The sequence below is a fragment of the Tachypleus tridentatus genome, chromosome 1 (assembly GCF_004210375.1).
Source record: "Tachypleus tridentatus isolate NWPU-2018 chromosome 1, ASM421037v1, whole genome shotgun sequence".
Lineage (NCBI taxonomy): Eukaryota > Metazoa > Arthropoda > Merostomata > Xiphosura > Limulidae > Tachypleus > Tachypleus tridentatus.
This window is the reverse complement of record NC_134825.1, coordinates 47,735,345-47,759,290: the sequence shown is the minus strand read 5'-3', so window position 1 is coordinate 47,759,290 and position 23,946 is coordinate 47,735,345. Positions and strand designations below refer to the sequence as shown.

Sequence of the window (23,946 nt, the reverse complement as noted above, 5' to 3'; positions counted from 1 at the left end):
ATCACCCACTGCAAATTCTTAGGCTAATCTTTTACCAACGAATAGTGGGATTGGCCGCACTTATAACGCACACACGGCTGAAAGGGCGAGCGTGTTTAACGTGACGGGAAGTCGAACTCGCAACCCTCAGATTACGAGTCGAGCGCCCTAATCACCTGGCCATGCTGGGCCATTATTTAGTAGAAGTTTAAAATAATATTGAGAATATCACGTGATTGAAACAGCGACAGAAACCGTGGTAGGTTTATAAATTTTTGAATAAACAAACGATTGAGATATAACTATTTAAAAATGGAAACAGAAGATATAATACGGTACTGTAACTAACCAGAGAAAATAGATATAATAATTTTAATAATTATATTATCATACGCTGATTTACATTTTCTCATGAATATGGTGAACTCAGAGGCTAGATATTTTGATCTTGTAATTCTTTACATTATAAACATTCCAAATATTTTATTTAAGCGTAAATTCTGATTTGAACTGTTGAATAATTTTTCTAATTCATTTCATGTAATGAAACGTGGCTGCTGAAAGAAATTTGTTGTTAGTGTGTGAATGTGTGAAAGCAGTTATGTATCATCAAACTCACGTGTTTGATAAAGCTAATGAATAGGACGGTATGTAACGTATATGTATAACAGTAAATAGAACAATAAGTAGTCACGTGCTTATTTCACAAATTATTAACATGTTTAGTAGGTACTGAATTACGAAAACTGTTTACTTATATATATTAGTTTTAGCTATTTGACTGTATGTTAGAAATGTTATTAATTTCTAATAGTCTGATGACGTTTTTAAAGATGACCTGGCATATCCAGGTGGTTAGAGCGCTCGACTCGTAATCTGAGGGCCAAGGGCTCGAATCCTCGTCACACCAAACATTCTCGCCCTTTCAGCCGTGGGACGTTATAATGTGAGGGTCAATCCCCACTATTTGTTGGTAAAAGATTAGCCTAAGAATTGGCAGCGAGTAGTGATGACTAGCTGCCTTCCCGCTAGTCTAATACTGCTAAATTAGGGACGGCTAGCGCAGGTAGCCCCCGTGTAGCTTTGCACAAAATTAAAAAACAAACAAATTTTTAACGAATAATTTGATTTCACTAAGTCAGTATAGTTTAGTTGACGACCTTGAGAGTAGTTAAATGAATTTTTATAGTAAAACCAATTGAATGAATTTGGTATGTTTATTTTTTGTACTTAAATATATAAATTAAATTAGGTGAACATTAACTAACAAATAACATTTTAGTATCAATATTCATTGCTTTGTTTTAAGTATTGTATTATACACTATTAATGACGAAACGTTTCAGTTATGTAAAACTTTAAAAATTACCCTGTGTTATGATTTTAAAAAGTATAAATAGAGCTCAAGTTCTACCACGGAAAGCAGAAAAGGACCAACGATTTATTTATAAGTTACATGATCATGTTTAAAATAAGAAACACATGATTTTTACTTTAATATTTTAACGATTAATTAATTATCTTCGCCAATCACAGAAACATCGAAATCATTTATTTCAGAAACGACTTCTTAAATAGTATTAAATCAGCTGGCTTCGAAGCGTAAAAGAGACAGGCAAATATAGGCGTTTCGCCTTAGCACTAAAGGCGCTGTCTGTTATTGTGCCAGTCAGAAACGAGGGTTGACCCTACATAGAGTTTCCTTGACGGAGAATACTCAAGGTCTAATAAGAATGCTGGTGTCGACCCTTCCTCAAAGGCGTAACGATCATGTGAGGATAACTGGAAAGCTAAGAAAGACGTAAGCGAAGGTCTTGTGATATTTTCTTTTGAAGTTTGTTTTTTATAATTGTGTTAATCTACCAACAACAGACACTTTACGAAAGACAGTAAACGTTATAACGGCCACTTTTCGAAATATTCAATTATTATTATTGTAATTAAGAGCAGCGACTTCAACTATGGTTATTAACAGTATACTAACAACAACGTATTTACAGGGGTTGCACCATATTTTATTAACCACAAAAATTCAATCATTATTGTTTAACTTTGGCATTTTAATCGTTCATAATTAGACTTGTTAGAATTACCCAAACAGTGTGTGGGTTACTGGGTTTGAGTTGTGCTGTTATTAGAAGAAGCCTTACAATATGACATTAAATAATAGTAACGGATAAAAAAAAGAAAAAAAGATATCTTCCAGTCATATTTTTCAGTGAAATTTACTCTCAGAGAAACTTTGAATAATATATTTTGCCTTTTATTGCTTATTGGTGAGGTTATTTATAGATTTTGTAACAATGAAAATGTTATATTCTAACAAAATATTTTAAATGCATTTGTAGTACTTTTTTATAAAAAAAATAACGACAAATAAACACTGATAGAAACAAAAGAGAGTTAATTTATAAAAAGATACTTTGCTTTTATCACTGTGTTAATTATTGGTATGCATGGCCAAGCGCGTAAGGCGTGCGACTCGTAATCCGAGGGTCGCGGGTTCGCGACCTTGTCGCGCTGAACATGCTCGCCCTCCCAGCCGTGGGGGCGTATACTGTGACGGTCAATCCCACTATTCGTTGGTAAAAGAGTAGCCCAAGAGTTGGCGGTGGGTGGTGATGACTAGCTGCCTTCCCTCTAGTCTTACACTGCTAAATTAGGGACGGCTAGCACAGATAGCCCTCGAGTAGCTTTGTGCGAAATTCCAAAAAAAAAACAAACAAAAAAACAAGTATTAGTATGAACTTTTGAGTGAAAGTGAGAATAGTGATTACGTAATCCGCACTATATCTGTTATGTACAATGGTGCCGAAGACTTTCGCCCACCACCAGGGATCTTTAGGTTGGTTGGAATTCGGCAGTTGTAATAGTGGTTGGGAAGCTACTGATATTAACATGTTGCTTACAGCAGCTGATACGATATGAACTGGGTTAAGCTGGTGAGGTGAGGGGTTTATCATCAGTTTTGTGTGTCACAACCCAACAAACTTAAGGAGAAGACTATTTGTTTGTTTTGTGAATTTCGCGCAAAACTACACGAGAGCTATCTGCGCTAGCCTTTTCTAATTTAGCAGTATAGGACTAGAGGGAAAGCAGCTAGTCATCATCACTCACCGCCAACTCTTAGGCTACTTTTTAACCAACAAATGGTGGGATTGAATGTAATATTATAACGCCCCAGCGAGTGAAAGGGCGAGCATATTTGGTGTGACGGGATGCGAACCTGCGATCTTAAGATTACGATTCGAGCACCCTAACTACCTAACCATCCCAGACCAAAAGGACTATTTAACACTGTTACTCATTTACTTTAACATGATATATATTAATAATAAAACAAAAGTTTGTTTGTTGTTAAGCACAAAACTACATAGTGGGCTGTTTGTGATTTGCCTACTGTGAGTCGAAACTAGATATTTAACGTTATAAGGCTCCAGACCTACGGCTAAATCATCAGCGAGAAAAAATAAACAAACAAATATGTATTTACACTCTTTGAATACAACTGTGTAAGGTTCACAAGCGAAAAAATAAAAGTTTGCAATGAAGAAGCCTGATCCTCAATTATCTTTAGACTCTTTATTGCCCACTAATTACTTGGCGGTTCTAGTTTTCTTTTGAAACAGAAAATAATTATGCAATCCTCAAACTGGTTGTTCCGGTACTATAATAATAGGCCGGTTTCTAACCAAGGTTTTCAAGGTCCTTTATTGGGGACGCTTTTCTGATAAACGCTTCGTGATTCGCACATTAACCTGCGGTATACGTTGTCCGAAGTGGTTTAAACAGAAATATTCGAGTGACTTCGGAAACAGTTTGCGCTATGTACTTAAGTTAGGCAGAGCACCTGTATTTTTACCTGATGATATATACATACATTTAATAACTGTATTTAGGTAAGTGTTAAAAAGAGGCTAAAAGCTGGTATTATTTTATCAAATAGCACCAACTTATTATGAAAAATCATCCACTTGTTTTTTTTTGTTGTTGTTTGCTGAGGGAACAAGAAAAAGCTAAAGTGTTTTGTTTCTTTTGAATTTCGCGCAAAGCTACACGAGGGCTATCTGCGCTAGCCGTCTCTAATTTAGCAGTGTAAGACTAGAAGGAAGGCAGCTAGTCATCACCACCCACCGCCAACTCTTGGGCTACTCTTTTACCAACAAATAGTGGGAATGACCTTCACCTTATAACGCCTCCACGGCTGAAAGGACAAGAACGTTTGGTGCGACCGGGATTCGAACCCGCGACCCTCGGATTACGAGTCGAACGCCTTAACACGCTTGACCATTGCAAGGCCTTAAAGCTAAAGTGAGATTGAGAATGAAATTACAACATAAGAATTGCTTTGTCGTTTATATTTTTATTATGGTTAATGTTCGAAAATCTTTATGACAGTTAGTTTTAGGGCTCGACGTGGCAAACAATACACAGGGCACTAGGTTAGAAAGATTGTTTGTTTGTTTTTCAACTTCGCGCAAAGCTACTTGAGGGCTATCTGCGCTAGCCGTCCCTAATTTAGCAGTGTAAGACTACAAAGAAAGAAACTAGTCATCACCACCCACCGCCAACTCTTGGGTTACTCTCTTACCAACGATTGACCATCACATTAGAACGCCCCCACGGTTGATGGGGCGAGCATGTTTTGTGCGACAAGGATTCGAACCCGTGACCCTCAGATGACTAGTCAAGCGCCTGAAACACCTGGCCATACCAGGCTAGGTTAGAAAGAATGACTCTTGGTATACATCAGTATTCTATAAGACAATCTATCTCTTGGTATACATCAGTATTCTATAAGACAATCTATCTCTTGGTATACATCAGTATTCTATAAGACAATCTATCTCTTGGTATACATCAGTATTCTATAAGACAATCTATCTCTTGGTATACATCAGTATTCTATAAGACAATCTATTTTACACAGTCCATCTTAACGAAGGATGTCAGTGTAATAAAATATATGGTTCCTTCTTAGTTCTTGAAACTAAACGTTTCTATATTATATTTGGTTTCTTATGAATAAACCAAATTAGTGTTTCTCTTACTGTCCTTTAAGTACGAGTAAATAAAAGTGTTGTGGTGCTGAGAAATGTTAACCAACGATTAGGTCGATTGTTTATTAAAAATAATCTTTCATCCTTCTGGCAAACTCTTGTGAGGGCGCTTTGGTTGAGATTATGAAACTCCGTAGTAAGACTCGGCTGCGGGGAAGTTACGTCATATCAAATTTCAAGGAATGGTCGACAGAATTGAACAGTTAATTTATTTTGCTTGAAAAGGTCATGCTCTATTAATTTTCGTTTACACAATAACTGTGAAATATTATATTTATGACGAAAAAAAAAACAAAGCGAGACAAATAGAGAGAAGATGTAATCAAAAGACTTTCCAGTGTGATACATCAAATATAACATTCTATCAATAAAAACCTATGGAAAAGAAGTATTAAAATATTTTCAAACAAGTCGGTAAATTTAATTTACATTGAAGAGTAAGTAAATAGCCTAGAATACTGACCAGTATATGGAAGTACAGGGACTAGGCTAGGTTGTGGTTCAATAATTTTAAATAGTTGAAAATAGTCTTTCTCGCAGTAGCTTATACCAGCAGGGGTCGATTGTGATTTGGTTTGTTTTGAATTCCGCGCAAAGCTACACAAGGGATACCGGCGTCAGCCGTCCCTAATTAGCAGTGTAAGGCTAGAGGAAAGGCAGCTAGTCATCACCACCCACCGCCAACTCTTGGGCTATTCTTTTGCCAAGGAATAGTGGATTGATTGTAGTCGATTATGGTATAGAAAAGTTTGAATGGCTTTACTAGCACTAGATATATTCTTTAACTCTGTGAATATAGCGCTTGCCTGGCATTCAAGAGACATCGTATCCGATTCCAGGATAGGAAATACCACAACAACTATGAATCAAGGGGTAGAAAATAAAGACTATCCAAAGGTGGATTTGCATCGCCAGTCAAATATAAAATTATTAATAAAACATTACGATACAGTTACAGTACCACAGTTTTAGTAACACTTTACGATACAGTTACAGTACCACAGGTTTAGTTATTGACTCATCCAGTGTTTGACAAGGCTAATATTTTTGTCACTCTTCATTGATCATTTTTCTATCTACTTACAGATCTATTTATCTAATTTCTATAATGACAAGGTATAAACTAGTTAAAAATAGACCTTTATTTCAGGCATAACAGGTTTCATTTGAATAGGTTCTTAACACACAGGAGAACGAATTAACGTCAATTCTGCTGAGTAAGAGGTGTTAAGATGTTACAGCCTCCAAATTATTTCCTTACTGAATGATATGATATTCTCGCTTTCTTGCTCTCTGTGGTTTGTATTCGTTTCTGCGACCATTGGTAGACACCTAGTGATAATGTTCAAGCTGACACATGGGCTAATGATTGTATTGTTATTGGAGTTTAATGATAATCGAGGATTAAGCCCATTAGGAATTTGTCATTACTAATGTTCTTGCACGAACATCTTTGGCCTGGCATGGCCAAGCGCGTAAGGCGTGCGACTCGTAATCCGAGGGTCGCGGGTTCGCGCCCGCTGAACATGCTCGCCCTCCCAGCCGTGGGGGCGTATAATGTGACGGTCAATCCCACTATTCGTTGGTAAAAGAGTAGCCCAAGAGTTGGCGGTGGGTGGTGATGACTAGCTGCCTTCCCTCTAGTCTTACACTGCTAAATTAGGGACGGCTTGCACAGATAGCCCTCGAGTAGCTTTGTGCAAAATTCCAAAACAAACAAACAAACGAACATCTTTCACTAACCTTACGTTAGAAGTAAATTTAAATTGTGATAGAAATATCCTCGTTCTAGGCGCGCATAAGAGTCTGAGTTTTATAGAATAACTCGACAATTTTTAAAACATACATTAGTTTTTACTGAGAGAAAACATGTTGATAAATCATTACTTTGAGAATAGAAATTAGTAAGTAGTTATAGCATAAAAATAATTAAAGGGATCACTTAGGGATAGTCAAAACTGTAACAGAATTAGAGCCAGAGAGCAAACTATATATTAATAATTTAGAAAAAGGTTCCTGACTGTTATTCGATATTATAAAAATATATTATTCAGATGAAGACTTGTGGAAAAAAGTAAAATCTAAATTTATCATCAGAGCAGTTCTCTATTATCAGCCAATACTTCACTCTACTTACCTCTTTAAAACAAAAATAGAAAAAAAATAAATTCTGCTGTTTCTCATCTATCCCTTTCTTATCATTTTAAAACTGGCTAATACATTAGTTCGTTTTATGAGCATTGAAGTGAGTTATATGTTTAATTATTCCCAATTTGTTTTTCTCACAAATTTGTATACTCATCAGATCCAAATATTTTTCTTTAAGTTCAGTTAGTTACTTTTGAAAACGGGGGTAGTGAATCAGAGATTAGACATGACATCTCTCCTTAGTTAACAATGCTACTAAAAAGTGTAAACTTTTAGTCAGCGCCGAGAATAAGAATCTTATCTAGCTAAACATATGAAAGGAAGGAACGAAGCCTCACCCACAAGTGAGAACATCCCTTGGGGTGGAATATTTTCTGCTTGTTTTATTCTTCCGTAATGCTTAGAGGCTAAAAGGTAAATAATTTTTCCATGAAATGCTATCATGAACAATAAATACACTGATTACTAAAAGTATAAAAATGGCTATTTAAAAGTGATTCCACTGCCTTCCGAGGACTTTTATGTGCTATTGAACCACAGATATAACTTAATAGGTACATATCTTACCTATACGGGTCTTATCTAGCTACTCATGAATGGTGTACTAATCTACATTATTATAGTTTATATTTGTTTTTAAAATGTTTATTGACTAATGATTTGATTTTGTTTGAAATACGTTCTCTAAGTACACACTAATGCCTATGGGTTTCGTTTTGTTTATTTTTCTGAAGATACAATTAGCTTGGGGACAATAAGAAAAGTCTTGTTTGAACAGTTTCATGTAGGGAATAACATGCTCTCTAAATACTATTATAATACTTTTTTATTTGTTTGTTTTATATTTTAGCCCAAAGCTATCCGTGCTCTGCCCACTACGGGTATCGAAATTCGGTTTCTTGCAGTATAAGTCTGCAGACATGTATTACGACAATATTACATATCTAATTACATTCATCATTAATCCGTTTCTTTGGATAACTTCTTTATTAAACATAACTAGATTAAATTTGGTTTTTGAAATGCTTGTTATACTTTAATATACATTTTTACGTAAAGAGTGTCTTGTAATGCGTTTTTACTGTGCTTTATATTTAACCATTAAAATATTTTTATACGTTTTAACAAGCGATTATAATTGGAAGTATTTTCTTGTTTTTTAGTACTACTGCTTGTATATTCTAAGCATCTTTAAACTTCTCAAAAGTTCAACGTATGTACAATGTCTAATACCGTCTGTAACCGTCATGTAATAATGTTATATCGCAATATTCCCAAACAGTTCCAACTGTCATCCATTATTTTATTTTTATGCAGAGACATTTCAGTTTGGACAATGTTTATGGTTGACATGTATGGTATTGTGACAAATCACAGCCACCAAAAATTCATATCACAGAACATCACAATGAAATTCATTTATTGTTATTTTTCAAATTATTCTTAAAATATTGATACTTGTAAATAATTTCTAAATCAACTAACTTTCTTTCTGCAAAATTAAACTGTAGATGAATTCAGAACGAAGAATAAACCAATTAGATAGAGGTAAAAAGAAAAACAAATACTAACCTAAATGGCAGACTGCTTTTTTTTTTTTCATTTTTGTCTTAGATTTGGTTCAGATTGCATGTCTTAATACGTCATCCCGCTGTCAGTGAAAGTCATCGGCATCGAAGCTTTGGATGTTTCTCTCCTCGTTACTCTGTAATTTACCAGACTCGGAACTTAGTAACTGAAAGAAATGAGCGCCCTCTGTCCAGACCCTCCTACTTCAGACAGGGTCCCGCAGCCTCAAATTATCTCATATTATGCATGCACGCACTTAATTGTTGTGGCAACCAGTCAGCCCGAGCGGGAAGAGTTGGCCTGCCCTCTAACGTCGTCAGGTGGCAATTAGAAACTAAAAAGGGTGTGACTGGGCACAAGATATATGAACTAAAAAAACAAAGATAAAAAGGCTCTGCTTAAAAACACTTACTGTAGGTGTTTCGTAAACTATATAGTTTCCTTGAATATTTAAAACGTATCTACGTAAATGAAACACCAAAAATATCCAGTATGAATACATATTTGTCATATGCATATCATAAAGTAATGTAAAAGGGAATGCTGTACCTAAGAGAGAAACGTTAACAATTCGTAATGTTGGATTGGAATTTAAAAAAAGTTAGAACTAAATACAAGTAATAACTATGAGGATGAGAAAAACAATCTGAAGTTTCATCTCAACTAAATACAGATACTATTACCAGTCCTGTCAAGTAACACTATTTAAAAATGGTGAGAATAACAGACAAAACACAACAAAGAAACAAGCTGTTGATCAATGAGGAAAATAACTTTTATATGATTGTATATAAATATATATATGTTTATACATATAAATTATATACAAACACAAACTGTTGATTAACAGTGTTTGTTTTTTAATTTTGCGCCAAGGTACACAAGAGCTGTCTGCGCTAGCCGTCTCTAATTTAGCAGTGTAATACTACAGGGAACGTAGCTAGTCATCGCCACCCAACGCCAACTGTTGGGCTACTCTTTTATCAACGAATAGTAGGATTAACCATCACGTTATGACATCCTCACGGCTGAAAGGGCGAGCATGATTGGTGTGACGGGGATTCGGATCCGTGACTTTCATGTTAGAAGTCGACCACCATAGGTTATTGGCCATGTCTGATTAATAATTATAACAACTGTTTATATGACTAAACACAAAATACTCTTTAACCAGGAAAACCACTGTTTATATGCTCAACGTTTTTGTTATTCTTTTGAGAAGCATTCGTAATGGAGAAACATTTCTTGGACAAAATCATTTTCATATTTCTATTTAAACTGCTCTTAAGAAGAATAGTGGATGAGAAACAAAGCCTGATATTCAAAAAGAGATGCCTAATGAACTATGTAAGGAAAATAATATATTAAAATACAAATATATCCGGGTGTATGTATTGCCATATCAATAGACAGATAATCATATACATGCTTACCGGAAAAAAACAAACAAACTGGCTAATAGGCAGCTATAAAGAGATAAGTAAATTAATAGACATCTAGTAGGAGGGACAACTATATCTGCAAATATACACGAAAGCTAAAACAAAAACATATTTGTAAACAAGAGCATTTGTTGGTAAGCATAGGAAGTTAATAAGACTAGAAACAAAAAATAATATGTAAATAGAGACACAAAGAAAAATATGCCTATGAACATAAGCAGAGATAAAATACGCTTTGAAAAGAAAAAAACAGAAGCATAAACAATATACACTTCTCAACAAAAGCAGAACAAACTAACACTGTGAACAAAGACAAGCACAAAACTTGCATGTACGAACAATTACAGAGACGATTTATTAGTACACCGACCTTTACAAAATGTTATATTTATCAGAGTAATTTATTATATTAATCGATGTAGGATTAAACATTTTTAAACAGAATTATTTCTCTAAACAAAATTGTAGAAACATATCTTTGAAAAATCTGTTTAGCTCATGTTTATAACCAAAAAAAAATATTTAAAACAAACTTCTAGATCCATGAGTTTTTATTTTTGAATTTTACAAATAAGCCTTTTTGAGTATTTCAGACATTTGTAAGGAGAGTCTAGGGATTCTGTGTCGAATCATCAGTACTTTGCGTAAATGATTTATTATTATTTACTTCTATTTCCATCCTTAATTAATACTTTTTTTTTTTTAAATACTGGAAAATTTCTTATTAGAAAAAAATTATTAGCAATTTAAATGGTATAAAATGATAATTTTAAACTAGAATGTTACGATGATAAATCCTGGAATGTGATATTTAAAATAATATTTTTATTTTCATCAGCATGTATAAATAGTTATACTAAGTTTATCATAAGCTCCATACTTTCCAATGGAACAACTTCTTCAACCAATGGCCTTGTTCGGTCTGATGATATTGATTACACACTATAGTTTCCAGTGTAACAAGCAAAACAGATCTTCAACTTATAGTCACTGTGGACTTCGGTCTCCAAGATCCTATTTATGTGGACTAAAAGAGCTACAAGAAGGGATTTGACCAGCTTGTGGTAGAATGGAATTGTTGTGGTTTCATTTATTTTTGGCAATTTTCCCATAAAAACATCTACTGATTCTCAGGTGAGGCTTAAGTTGTTAAGCCTTTATTAACTTTAAATATGATTTATATTGAAACTCACTTTTTTATTTATTTTTACATGAAAGCAATTTCACAAATTCAGACTGAAGACTGTATGTGGGAATTTCGTTTATCCTGTTGTGAGACACACGGCGGTTTTAACGTGCTAGTCGCCTTTTACGAATATTATTCTCTTTTCGTATTATTTTTGATAATTTACTAATAAGTCACTCGGTTATTGCTTATGTTTTGGTTATTTTCTACGTGTAATTGCAACACACTGACAGCCGCTGCTGTCGAGTAAAGGTTTTGATAGAAGTTTAGATGTTGATTAAATGTTGGATTAATACAGAAACAAGAGGCAGCTGATTTTGGTGTCCCAGATCTAATTTAGATACTTAATCAACCAACTGGTCGCTACTCTGGACACCCTGAGGCCGTGAAAGTTCAACTATGCCACGTAATAACCGTTATCTGTGTATCATGGCCATCAGTCATTTCACTAACATGCACTTCAGAAGAACAAGTGGACTGTTAATGAGTGAGTTACCAAATGTTAAAGAACAGATTTTCTCAATACGTCTTAGAAACGCCTCACCCACACAGTAGACTACGCAGCACCTTACACCTAGAGGCCATCAGAAATTGCAGCTACGCCATTGAGCTCCTGTAATCTTCACCGACGAGTCGAGGTTTTATGTCTCTAACAGTGATTGACGGATTGTGTCTGGGCACACAAAGGTGAACCACATGTTCGACGCAACACTGTCGGTGTACTGGTGTGCTACTGAAAGATACAATGATGAGGTCTTGGAACTAGTTATACGATGCGTTGAAGGTTCAATCAGACTTTGTACTAATGTACGATATTGTCTGGTGCCATACTTTCTAGAGTATAACGAGCTACTTTCAGTGGCTTGAAAGAAATTCTGATCTAAGTCCTTAGACACTTCTGTCACGTTGTAGGAGCTGACCATCAACCCTCACCGGGTTAACGTGCGTATAGAAAAAGTAACAGAATCCTTCATAATATTGACCGTCAAATGACCAAAAGTATAATTTACTCACAGGCACAAAAACTGTACTAATATTACACACGTTACCTGTTTTTGTTAAATGTGGTTCTTTCAGGCAAGTTTATCGTGTCAGATAACGTTTCTGACCTCTTTGAACTTCAGTCCACTAAGAAACATGATGTTGTCAATCAAAAATAGTCAATTAGCTGTATTCAGTAAATGAATGACTTTTCGAAATATACTCTAAAAGGAGTATTTTATTATATATATTTTATCTATAAAATACATGCAGAACTCATTATGTCTGTATATGATACACATTACTAGCACAACATAGCTATAGAGTTTAGTGTGTTTGTATATTATTTAAATTATCAAGATAATTTATATGTATGACTCAGAATCTATATATGTTTATTTAGATTACCAATATATCATATGTTTATATAGTTCAGTGTGTGTCTAGAAATGTATGCCTTATTTATATCACTTTCAAATAAGTATTGATATTATTAGTTAAAAGTTCCATATAGTTAATATATCACTAGCACCAAAGAGTTAACATTAAAATAAATGTACTGTTTCGTTTGTTTAACTTCGGGTTGAGTTAAACTCACAAACAAACATCAAAGTAACCATCAACTGATAGACTTATTTGAATGTAAAGTTAATATGAGATTTTTACTAATTTGTATTTTAACATCAGTAATTGTGTAGCACTTTTTTTTGGAAAAAATAGTTAAAATGCTGGTTCATCGGGTTTTTAAGTTAATCAGTAAATATGAATTTTTCACAAAGACATAGGTAATATTAAGAGCATTTTACTAAAATATGCCTTCGCAATAGGTAAGCAATTTAAAACTATTTAAACAATAAGAGCATTTCTACAACTAACTGAAACGCAGCTAAACCTAAATTTCTTTAGTTTTGCCGATATGAAAAGGGATTACGCCCTTTAAAAATATGATATATGCGTATCGAAGTTAAAATGCATATTAGTGAGTTTTACGTAAAACTTACTATTTTTATTACGAACAAAGAGGTCCAAGAACAAAAGTTGTCTACCGTGATGACGTTCTGTTGTAGACTTAATACCAGGATATCTACTGTTAACAGTTTCAAACCAAAGTCGAAGACTCATTATAAAATGATCCATACCTATAAAATAGCGAATATTGATTTAGCTTTAAATGTGAAAGTATTCATGTTTCTCGCATCTTCAGTTCCCTAGTTTCAAAGAATAAAACATTTTATAGAATTAATAACTTTTGAATTTCATCTCTTTTTTCTCAACCTGTTAGTTTTGTTTTCCACACATTAACACGGCTTTTCAAACTGTAAATATGCACTTTAAAGAAATACACTGTTTTCCTCGGTTGCACTGTTGTAATATACTATGTTCTTTTTATTTTCCACCCGTTTGCACTACTTCTTTTCTTGACTCGTAAATTTTGAATTTTTGAGAGCCACACTGTTTTAACGGTTATTTATTTTCGCATCCCTACAAATTATTTTTATCCGTTAATATTTTCCCCAATAGATTGAGACAGTTTTTATGTATGTAAACCAACAAAATTGTTGAACTTCTTACATTTCTTTCAACTCTAGATATTTAGATAGTTCTACATGCATTTCAACGCGGTTTTGTGGTTATTATACATCATTTCAATAAATATATATGCCCGCTTTTAACTTGCTATTATTTTACTCTACAAATTTACGGTTTTACTGGATTATATACAAATACACTATCCGTCTTTTTCTTTTATTTTCCATAAATGCTTGTAATTAAAATGTTTTTAAAATGACATTCTAATTTTTATCGCGAAAAATTAATTAATTAATGCATTGTAAGTTTTGTTTCAGTGTCAAAATATTATTATAATTAATAAATTTTATTAAACCTAATGTTGCTGTCATTTTAAAACCAGTAGCAGAGAATCACTATAACTGACACACTGTAACTATTTTTAAAAATACTTGCTTGCTTCTCACTTCAGCGGTATGTCTCCGGATTTACAACGCTAAAATCAGGGGTTCGATTCCCCTCGGTGGGCTGAGCAGATAGCCCTTTGTGGCTTTGTTATAAGAAAAACACACACAAACACGCTTCTCACTAGAATACGACAAATATTTTAAATCAATTTGTGGGATTTTTCTTTTCATTTGTAAGAAAGCACTTTGATAAATTTAGTTAACTTGATATTCTATTTCTTTGCAGAAAAAGAGAAGTGAAATGTTTGTCTAGGTAGCAAAGTGGTTTTCTTACTATGTTATTCGTTTTAATATACTATCGTGTTGATGTTTATTATGTTCAATAGACAAAGGTTTCTATATTCAGAACTTTTCTTTGGTGTTCTCTATCAGCGATATATTACTATCTAGTAAAACGTTTGTGATAATTAGTTGGAGCTCTCTGAACCGTTTTCATAAACTTCCTATATATATTTTTATAGATAAGCATATCAGTAGCATAAGTTTACTGTTCTTCATAGATCGCAACGTGAAACTTGTTTGTCTTTTTTATTATTTCTCCAGTGAGAGAGCATTACTACATTTGTCTACCTAACATTTTGACTTCTCTCCTTTCTGCAACGGAAAATTGATGTGCGCGCTATATGTTTGTTCCCCGCTGATACAGCGGTAAGTCTACGGATTTACAGCGCTAAAATCAGAGGTGCGATTTCCCTCGGTGAACTCAGCAGATAGCCTGATGTGGCTTTGTTATAAGAAAACACAAACACACTATATGTTCCTAGCTGAGGTGATGAGTTCTTTCTGGTGGTAAAATGTGTTATAGCAGGTATAATTCAGTTATTAGCATGTAAGTTTGTAATCCTCCACTATTAGCACAAAGTTGTTATGCTATACACTTTTGTAACTCAACGTGTTTTTATTTTTGTTTATCCCGTTACAAAGAGCTACTGCATTTACCATTTTGTAACATCTAACTTTGAGGTTTTATTTTCAATAAAAAACACAAATTGTTGTACTAGTATTTTCTAATAGCATAACGATCTTTATCTAACCTTCCAGTTCCATACAATCACTGTTTTTTAATACGTTTATATTAACGATAATGGATTCTTGCATTAACTACATGAAAGATATTTTGTTGTATTAAAAAAATGGTCTTGTTCAAGAATTTTGTTTTTAGTTTTATTTCCAGTGATTGAAAATTATTTTATTTATAACGTTTCGGTAACTAAGATGACACTGTTTTCCCTTCTAGTGGTAGAATCTAATTGCATGTCATGCATTTTTAAAGGTCACGTGGTATTTTCCTCTTTCGTAGCAGGACGTTTTAAAGATTTGTGCAGATGGTGATATATGATGAATTTTTTCCAGTAGCAGGAACATGCTACATGCCGTATATTTTCTTTAGTGAAATGGAAGGTTTTTATTTTCCGTAGCAGAACGTTTCTGTAGGAGGTGATTTCTCCAATTAACATCATGGGTTATTTTCTTTCAGTAGCAGAAATGTGCTGTATTTTAACCTTTAGGATTTTTTTTCAATTGAGAGCGTTGTTGTTTTTTACATTATTTCATATGAAGGGTTTGTTTTTGTGTTTCTGGAGCTCGTGACTCTTCCATTTGACATTATAAATGGATTTTCTACAATAAAATAAATTTATTACAAGCCATATACTTTTCTAGCTAACTTGTAACTTTTATTTACTACCAGAAAGCTGCCCAAGACATTTCTCCAGTATAGTAAAGCGCTATTCTAATAAATATATGTTTTTATGAGCGTGTACATGGTTGATTGTAAGCAGTAGTAGAATTTTACTAACAAATTCATTTATTGATCATAGGATTTCCTGTCCCCCAACTACGAGAATTATCCCAGTTAATAAACCTTCCCAACTACATGAAGGGCTATTTTTCTTCTATTTGCAGTAATCTGTCCACGCGCCAGTCTTTTGTTTCCTTCTTATTATTATTGTACATTGTTATGCACCACTTTCATTGTACTATCATTACTGTAATCGCACATTATATATATTTTAAGTAAAGGTAAAATATTATTATTGTAACAGGTTAAACGTGTTGAATGTCTGTAAGTGCTTTACAGTTTTATATGTCACAGATATTTTTTCATTGTCCTATAAAGTATGAAGGTTTCTAGGCATATTCAAAATAATGGACCGGCCAATAATTCAATAAATAAAAGAAACTTACATAATTATAAGCTACAGAAACTAAATTCTCTTGAACATATTCAGTGTAAGGGTAGGATGCTTCTTCTTTGGTGTTGTTTTGTTTCAATTAGACATGAACTCAGTTAATCGTATGACATGTGAGGATTTACAGAAAACAATCATTTAATTCCGTCAGCTTTTAATGATGTAAAGAATGAGAAGGTATTTATAAACGACCCGAACAGTTTCACATAAGTGTTATGAAATATTGGTTGCGTGGATACCTGTATGATAACGAAAATGCACTCAGTTAAACGTTTAAATTTTGGGAAGAGTGAATATCAAATAAATTAAGTTGCATGGTGTAGATTATAAGTAAAATAAGTAAAGAAAACTACGTGTTTAACAAACACAACAGACATGTCTGCATTGAAACTTCTCTTAAGTATTGAGATATAAATTTTACTTCCACGGTAGGCACTACCCAATTATTGCATGACTAAACATTTTAATCTATTTCGCGATCCTACTAAGAAAAAAACTTGCTTTTAATAACTTTTTTTTTGGTCACTTGGATGTTTATGTTGAGAGACAGCCGTGGACTTAGAATTTGCGGGCTTTACGGCTCATATACATCCAACAAGAAGCCGGATTTTTCGCCCCACTTGACATCGCCGAGGTGGAAGGAAACCCCATTTCTCGCGGGTCTATGCCGGTAGTTGGATGTTTATGTTGAGAGACAGCCGTGGACTTAGAATTTGCGGGCTTTACGGCTCATATACATCCAACAAGAAGCCGGATTTTTCGCCCCACTTGACATCGCCGAGGTGGAAGGAAACCCCATTTCTCGCGGGTCTATGCCGGTAGTTGGATTCAAACGACGGGAGGTCCGGCTGGGGAGAAAGCAAAAAATCAAGGGTCACAGAAAGAGAGAAACATGGACACTAACCTCAGTATTCTAAAGATAAATAAGCATAAGGAATGTTGGCTGTGCTTCGCTATGTTCGTATTAGAAAGCTTCGTATGGAAGAATTGAACGCTGCAGTCAGTAAGAAAATGTTTTGACAGCGTATAGGTACGTAAGACGTGACGTCATTTGAACTGCTATCATGCTAATAAAATGAACTATTAAAAAAGACAGGAAAAACATTCACCTGCATTTGGTAATTTCTTTTATAACTAAAAACTTGAGCACAAGCAAAAAAAACAACAACACACAACTCGTTTGTAACAACATAGAGTTAAAGTATACAAGGTATAACGTTATGTTGTGATGTTCTTATCGAAAAAACATTAAATATTGTACACTGAAAAATAACAAATAAAGCCAGCACTAACCATCAACTACATAAACTGTAAATAAGTTCTAGAAACATGTACCGATGATTCTACTTACAATGTGATTTAGACAAAACCTGCGGCTTTAGACATTACTAAACTCCCCACCGAATGCCATCAACTATTTTTGGATTTATGTTAACACTAGTGTGAAATGTGCATTTACAAAAATATTCGACCGCGAAATACTTTTTTTTCTGGACTCTTTTTTTTTATTGTAACTATAAACCACAACTTCTTTTGAAAGTCTTTAAAACTCCTGATGTGTTTCAACAGCCATTAAAATAGACATATTATGGTAATTCGGACATATATAAAGAAAGGGAATCTATCTCTTCAGTCGTCTATACTTTCATTTTCATGTTGTAGGTCCCAATATAACACCTGAGAAACGATATGAACATTTAGAAAATCTCATTATTAAACGTGCTGCTTGACACTCATCAGAAACGTTGTCCGAATATTCTAGCAAATGTGAAGTTTTAATAAAATAAACAAAAAGTACACAATGAACTATTGAGATCTATCTTACAAAGATTATATTTATTTAATTTTCTCTCAGTACGCCACTATACAACTATGTATCGAGTTAGAGCAGTTTGCAAACATTCACATATACAACAGTGCCTCTTAATACACAAAACCTATAAAATAGACTGTGACAAAATTATACACTATATGTATTTATAATGATAGATCAAGTGTTGCAAGTGATGAGTTACGGTTAACCGCGTGTTGTTAGATAATTATATATAATCAGAGACTAACTGACCAACATTTTTCTTATTTAATATGTGAAACCACTTTTATTGATCTAGTTGTGAGTGGGCCAGTAAGAAAAAAAGTACAAAACTGAGAAACTGGACATTTATTTACAGTTTTGTACGAAAACTAATATCATTTGAAATGAAAATGAGATACATATTTTTGTCTTTTCTAATAAAATTATACATTCACATGACCTCGTATATAAATAGTAACACAAAAGACAGTAATAACTAAAGTATACATTAAGTTACAGACACAAATAAAACTTACATGTTGATGGAGGCAGTTTCATGTAAAAATTCATCCTTCTAAATTTTGTTCGCATAATTGCACTTTTCTGTTCATGAAAAACTGGGATACATCCCACCACACTTTTGTAACACAACTGATTTCGATAGATTTGTGGTATATCAATGAAGCAATTGTGAAACTATGCTCCTGGAAGTAAGCTCACACATATGCTTTAAATAAAGAATCAGGAACTGATAAAATACATTACACAAGAAAATATTTTTTCTTAGGTATATTTTACATTATAAAATACCACTGAGATTAAAGATTCTGTTTCGGTTCATATAGTGGCATAATTGTATTCTCCCCCTGCAATTGCGGGGAATTCCTTGTCAATAGGAGGATCGTATCGGTCAGAACCGTAACTACAGTTATGGAGAAATAAATTAGGAGTCCCAGTTACTTTTTATATGCAGGTGATCCCATATTTTGCAATTACGCCACTGGTTCAAATTATCAAATATTCACTCATCATCTTATTTTACTCAGACACTTTAAAACTACAATAAATTTACAAAATATTCCAGTTCCTTGCGTGATATTACAAACACATGCCCTTGTAGGACTAATAGGGGAAGACACTGTTTTAATATAAACAATAAGTTAGTTAAGACCTTAAAAAGAAAAGTTATGAAGTAATGAGATGACTCCTGAGATTATGCGAATGACATTTTGTATTACTGCGTAAATGCTGTAAATGTTTTACTGGAGACATTACGTATTTATGAAGAGTCTCCAGAGCTAAATGGACTACTGCATTTCTATCTTAATATACAAAACAATCTTAAACCCCAGGTAATACGACTTCTGTAAAATAATTATGGCCCGTTATTTCCTTTTTTTATTTATATGATATTTTCAAGTTGTTTTATTTCACGTACATTCAAGTTCATCCGTATTCGGTTAATAAACTAGAATTTTCATTGTATACGAAATATTTAATGTCGTCAGAAAAACCATTGTTATTAATTTTGTTCAACTCTTTTCAAATGAAATATTTGCTATGCATATACTAAATATTGTTTTTGAAAACTGTATGTTTATTTTTGTTTAAGAAATTTATTCTCGGGTTTATGTTATCTTGTACATCTGATATCCTTAACATTTTATGCTGTTCATTTTTCTTCTTCTGGCTCTAAGTAGTAAAGCTTGGATAAGTTGGTTGGGTATTTATAAAACTATATTTCTGCGAAGGCTGATGACTTATAAAACTGCTTATGAGCATTGTTTTCTCAGAGTAATGAGTTTGCACTATCAACTGTGAAACTATTGTGCTGAAAATTTCCATAAAACTGCGTTAACCTGTGTTATGTCTTCTGCACTGTGTATTGTTGTGAGCTTTATTCTGCTGTTTGCTACTAAACTGTATTATTGTTGTCTGCTAAAGTATACGTAAAAAGTCCTATACTGTTGTATTCTTCTAAAGCTGGTGCATATATATTGTTGTTGTTGTTTGTAATAATGTACTTTTAATAAACCTGTGCTGATTTTTTCTACTGGATCTGATAGATGCGACTTATTTTCACCTGCTAAGGATTATTACTGTGAATTCTGAGCCAACTTTTACTAAATATAGTAGCTCTTTATTGTTGTCTTATTCTAGGTTTGTATTCTTGAGAGTCTTGAGTTGTGATATTTGTTTATAAATAAAAAAATGGTTCACTAGCCTATCAGTAATACAAACATGATTGATTTCACTCAAGAACCTAAAAACTAAAGTAAAACTTAAACTTAGCATTAATTAGAAGAAGAAAATATATCTTGTACTTGGTCTCGAAAGTTATATATATTATAGCGTGTGTGATATGCGTGCCTTATTTTGTCAGTATTTTTAATTCATTTTAAAGAGATATTGATAACCTTGTTGCAGAAGTAATATGCTTTAAGAAGTTTGATATGAAACACTCTTATTTTTCACGTGCATATTTGCATTCACAGATAAACTATTTTTCGAAAATCAGAAAGTGTTACAGCAGAAAACTAGACAGCGACGACAGTGCTGTGTCATGTGCTGAAAATATTAGTGTCCTACTTTTCGTGGACATTTTAGTAGTTTCTACAGGTTCGTGCATGTTGAAAATGGTGTCATGGTGTTTCTGTGCTATGTACAAACGTATTCGTGTATTTACAGTTTCTTTATTTTGATCCACTCATTCTTTAAAAACGTTATTAACAAATTTTTATTTCACAACCTTACGTTATTTAATTGGTGACGTTAAATTACTTTAAGAAACTTTCTGCACGCAGCCTTACTAAGGTATTTATTTTCTTTGAATTTACGCCAGAAAAAGAAATAAAAATACATTACTTATTTCAGATTTTGACATCGTTAATAAATAACAGTTAAATCTCATAGATTGTTTCCAAATACATATTTGACAGTTTAAAGATTTATTTTTATGTAATTTCTTGCCTAAATGGTAACTTTTTACAGTTGCACCTCAACTTACGCCATGAAAATAATCAATAGGTATTATATTCAATTTATTATTATTTATTTGTTTATATACAAGAGAATTAACTTTGATTTTTGTAAAACAGTTGCTGGAGTGGTGATAAATCGAGGCTAGCACGTGACATCTGCTAATGGGACTCTCATCACACAAACCTTAGAGAGAAAGGAAAGTCCTACCTTCATCCCCAGTCCTTCGAACTGCGACTAGTTTCGGTGTGTTCTGTCTATCTACAAGTATCCAAACTTTGCACTTCATTCTTTGTTAGATCTGGTTACCATTCAATATGACCTATCTATATATACTTCTTTCTACATCATGTCCACATCATCTGAAGTTCACTATTTACAAGTTTCTTGATGAGTTGCAAACTTCAGGTTCAGTTTTCATGCACACATACATTCAAGTTACAAACGGACTGTTAGGTTAATGGTTGTCAGTACTGTCTCGAAATCGGCTGGTCAATGAGCGGTCAGAGACTGTCCAATTGTATGAATTGAATGGCTAGCTGAGTGATGGGTTGGAGAATGTAACATGGGTGGACTGTGCGAGTGGTTGTGTAGGTGAACCGGACTGCCACCATGAAAACCATCGTCTGTATGTCTCATCACCACTTCAGTAGTACTGTTCGCCGATACTGTCACCGGGCCAGTATGTCTCGTGTTATTGTTCTGACTCATGTTTGTTACAGGAGGGGTCATTCTCTTCTCTTTCTGACGGCGATTACAGAACCAGACTCGTACAACCTCCTTATCTATCTGTAGGCTGTCCGCGAGGCTAGTGATTTCTTGTGCCGAGGGTTTGGGCTGTTTGTGAAAGTGGTTTTCTAACGCACCCTTCACAGACACTTCTATGCTTGTTCGCTTTTTACGTTTCCGGCCTTGGGCGGCGATCTTGTCAATAGACGTTGGGGTCCCAGTGGTACTATCTGCTTCTTCCAACCATTTGGCTAGAAGTGGTTTTAACTTACACATATTTTTGAAGCTCAGCTGCAGAGCTTCGAATCTACAGATAGTGGTTTGGCTGAAAACATTGCCATAAAGGGTTCCAAGAGCGAGCCCGACATCCGCTTGCGTGAAGCCCAGCTTGATCCGACGCTGTTTAAATTGTTTAGCAAAATTTTCCAGGTCGTCCGAGGATGGTGGAGGTGTTTCTTGCAAACAGCGTTCGTCACTGTCCGGGTGCATCCTGTGGAATCCATTATCGATTTGGTTAAGGGGATGATGTGCCTGAAAGTGCTGGTCACTTGACAAGTGTTGTGGAACTTCTCTCATCGCTGGGTGAATCTGTGTTCCACCATGGGTCAGCATTCCATTCATGGCATATGCTGGGTGCTGAAGGGGAGATGAGCCATTGCCTGATGATGACATACTGACCATGTGTTGACCCGCTAAGGCAGAAGGATGCCAGGCTGTCATGTGTTGCGGCGGACGGTGGTGGGCTAGGGAGGCGTGAGGTAGCTCATGCCCTGAGTGATGCGGTGGTTTAATGTCCTGCCCGTGCAGTCCATGATGATGCATGCTAGATGGCCAGCCTGAGGGGTCACTGTGCGACGGTAGACTAACCCATTGGTGATGAGGTCCTAAAGCGTGTCCGTTTGAGCTCTGGTGCTGCGGCGGCATGTACTTCATCTCCGGAGATTCTCTCGCGTAGCCGCCTTGAGAGCTAACCACTTGCATATCTCTTCCGCTGCTGAGACTGTGTGCGTTTGTCAAAGATTCCACGTTACTTGTAACACTATATAGATTGGATAAACTAGTAGCCATGCTTTGGTAGACATGGATCCTGCTGATCTGACTTGCAGTACTAAACCCGTCATATGCGTTCTGCATTGCTGACAAGTTGGCCTTGCTTTAGACCGACAGCTCACCATCATGGCGCTGATAGATAGCCCTCTATTTTCTCTGCTGATTGGTTGACAGTCTGATGACGAAAGCAGAAAGGCGAGGCGTCACACGAAACATTTCAACCCTGAAGCTTATTGGCCGTGACGTCGATTACGATGAGCCGTGTGGTGAGTTTTCGGATTTGCACGGGATCTACTCGTTAGGGTATATGCCACCTTACCCTAGAGAACAGATGAAGAAGCCCCAAAAGGTCGAGGTGTCGCTGCCATCAAACCTTTACGTCCAGGGCGGAGCTTTGTCGAAGGCGGGAAATAGTTGAGCCACCAGAATGAAATAATATGCAACTCATGGAGTCATTTCAGTAAACGTCACCATTTCGTGGTGAGTCTAATTGGTAACTGTTAGTCAGTGAGAGAAAAGGTCTTTTTTTTTTTTTTCTCTCATTGTCTAGCAGCAGGATCTTATAACTATCATGCAATGGTTCTGGCTCTTAAAACAAAATAATAAGAATAAACCTTAACCTGTTACCGCATGTCGCTTGTATAAATATATTAATTACTCTATCGAAACACACGACCATATCGCACTTACAGCCTTAGGTGAATAAGTAGCGCTACTATAATTGTAAAGTCGAATGTTAAACTTGAAAGATTAGAGACGACAGCAGATACACGAAGTAAAGTTTATAGAATATAATTAAAAATAGAAATGAGAGCTATTAAAATAAAGACATAAATTATTGATATATAGTTAAAAAACAA

At 34.6% G+C, this 23,946-nt stretch overlaps 1 protein-coding gene across 3 annotated transcripts in view; it reads right to left on the bottom strand.

Annotated features, from left to right (window-relative positions):
• LOC143247726 (POU domain, class 3, transcription factor 4-like) overlaps nucleotides 1-23,224 on the bottom strand; it is a 41,494-nt gene extending 18,270 nt beyond the window's left edge. Inside the window, exons 1-2 of one of the 3 annotated variants that reach the window (XM_076496152.1) lie at nucleotides 21,518-23,224; nucleotides 17,214-17,381 (exon numbers count right to left, since the gene is read on the bottom strand). In XM_076496152.1, the coding sequence (XP_076352267.1) occupies nucleotides 21,800-23,170 (1,371 nt within the window). In that variant the 5' untranslated portion in view covers nucleotides 23,171-23,224 and the 3' untranslated portion in view covers nucleotides 17,214-17,381; nucleotides 21,518-21,799. Of the gene's footprint in view, nucleotides 1-8,759; nucleotides 9,193-17,213; nucleotides 17,382-21,517 lie in introns of those variants that run through there. The other 2 variants (XR_013026689.1, XM_076496158.1) reach the window with 2 other exon arrangements.
• Between the last annotated feature and the right edge of the window lie 722 nt (nucleotides 23,225-23,946).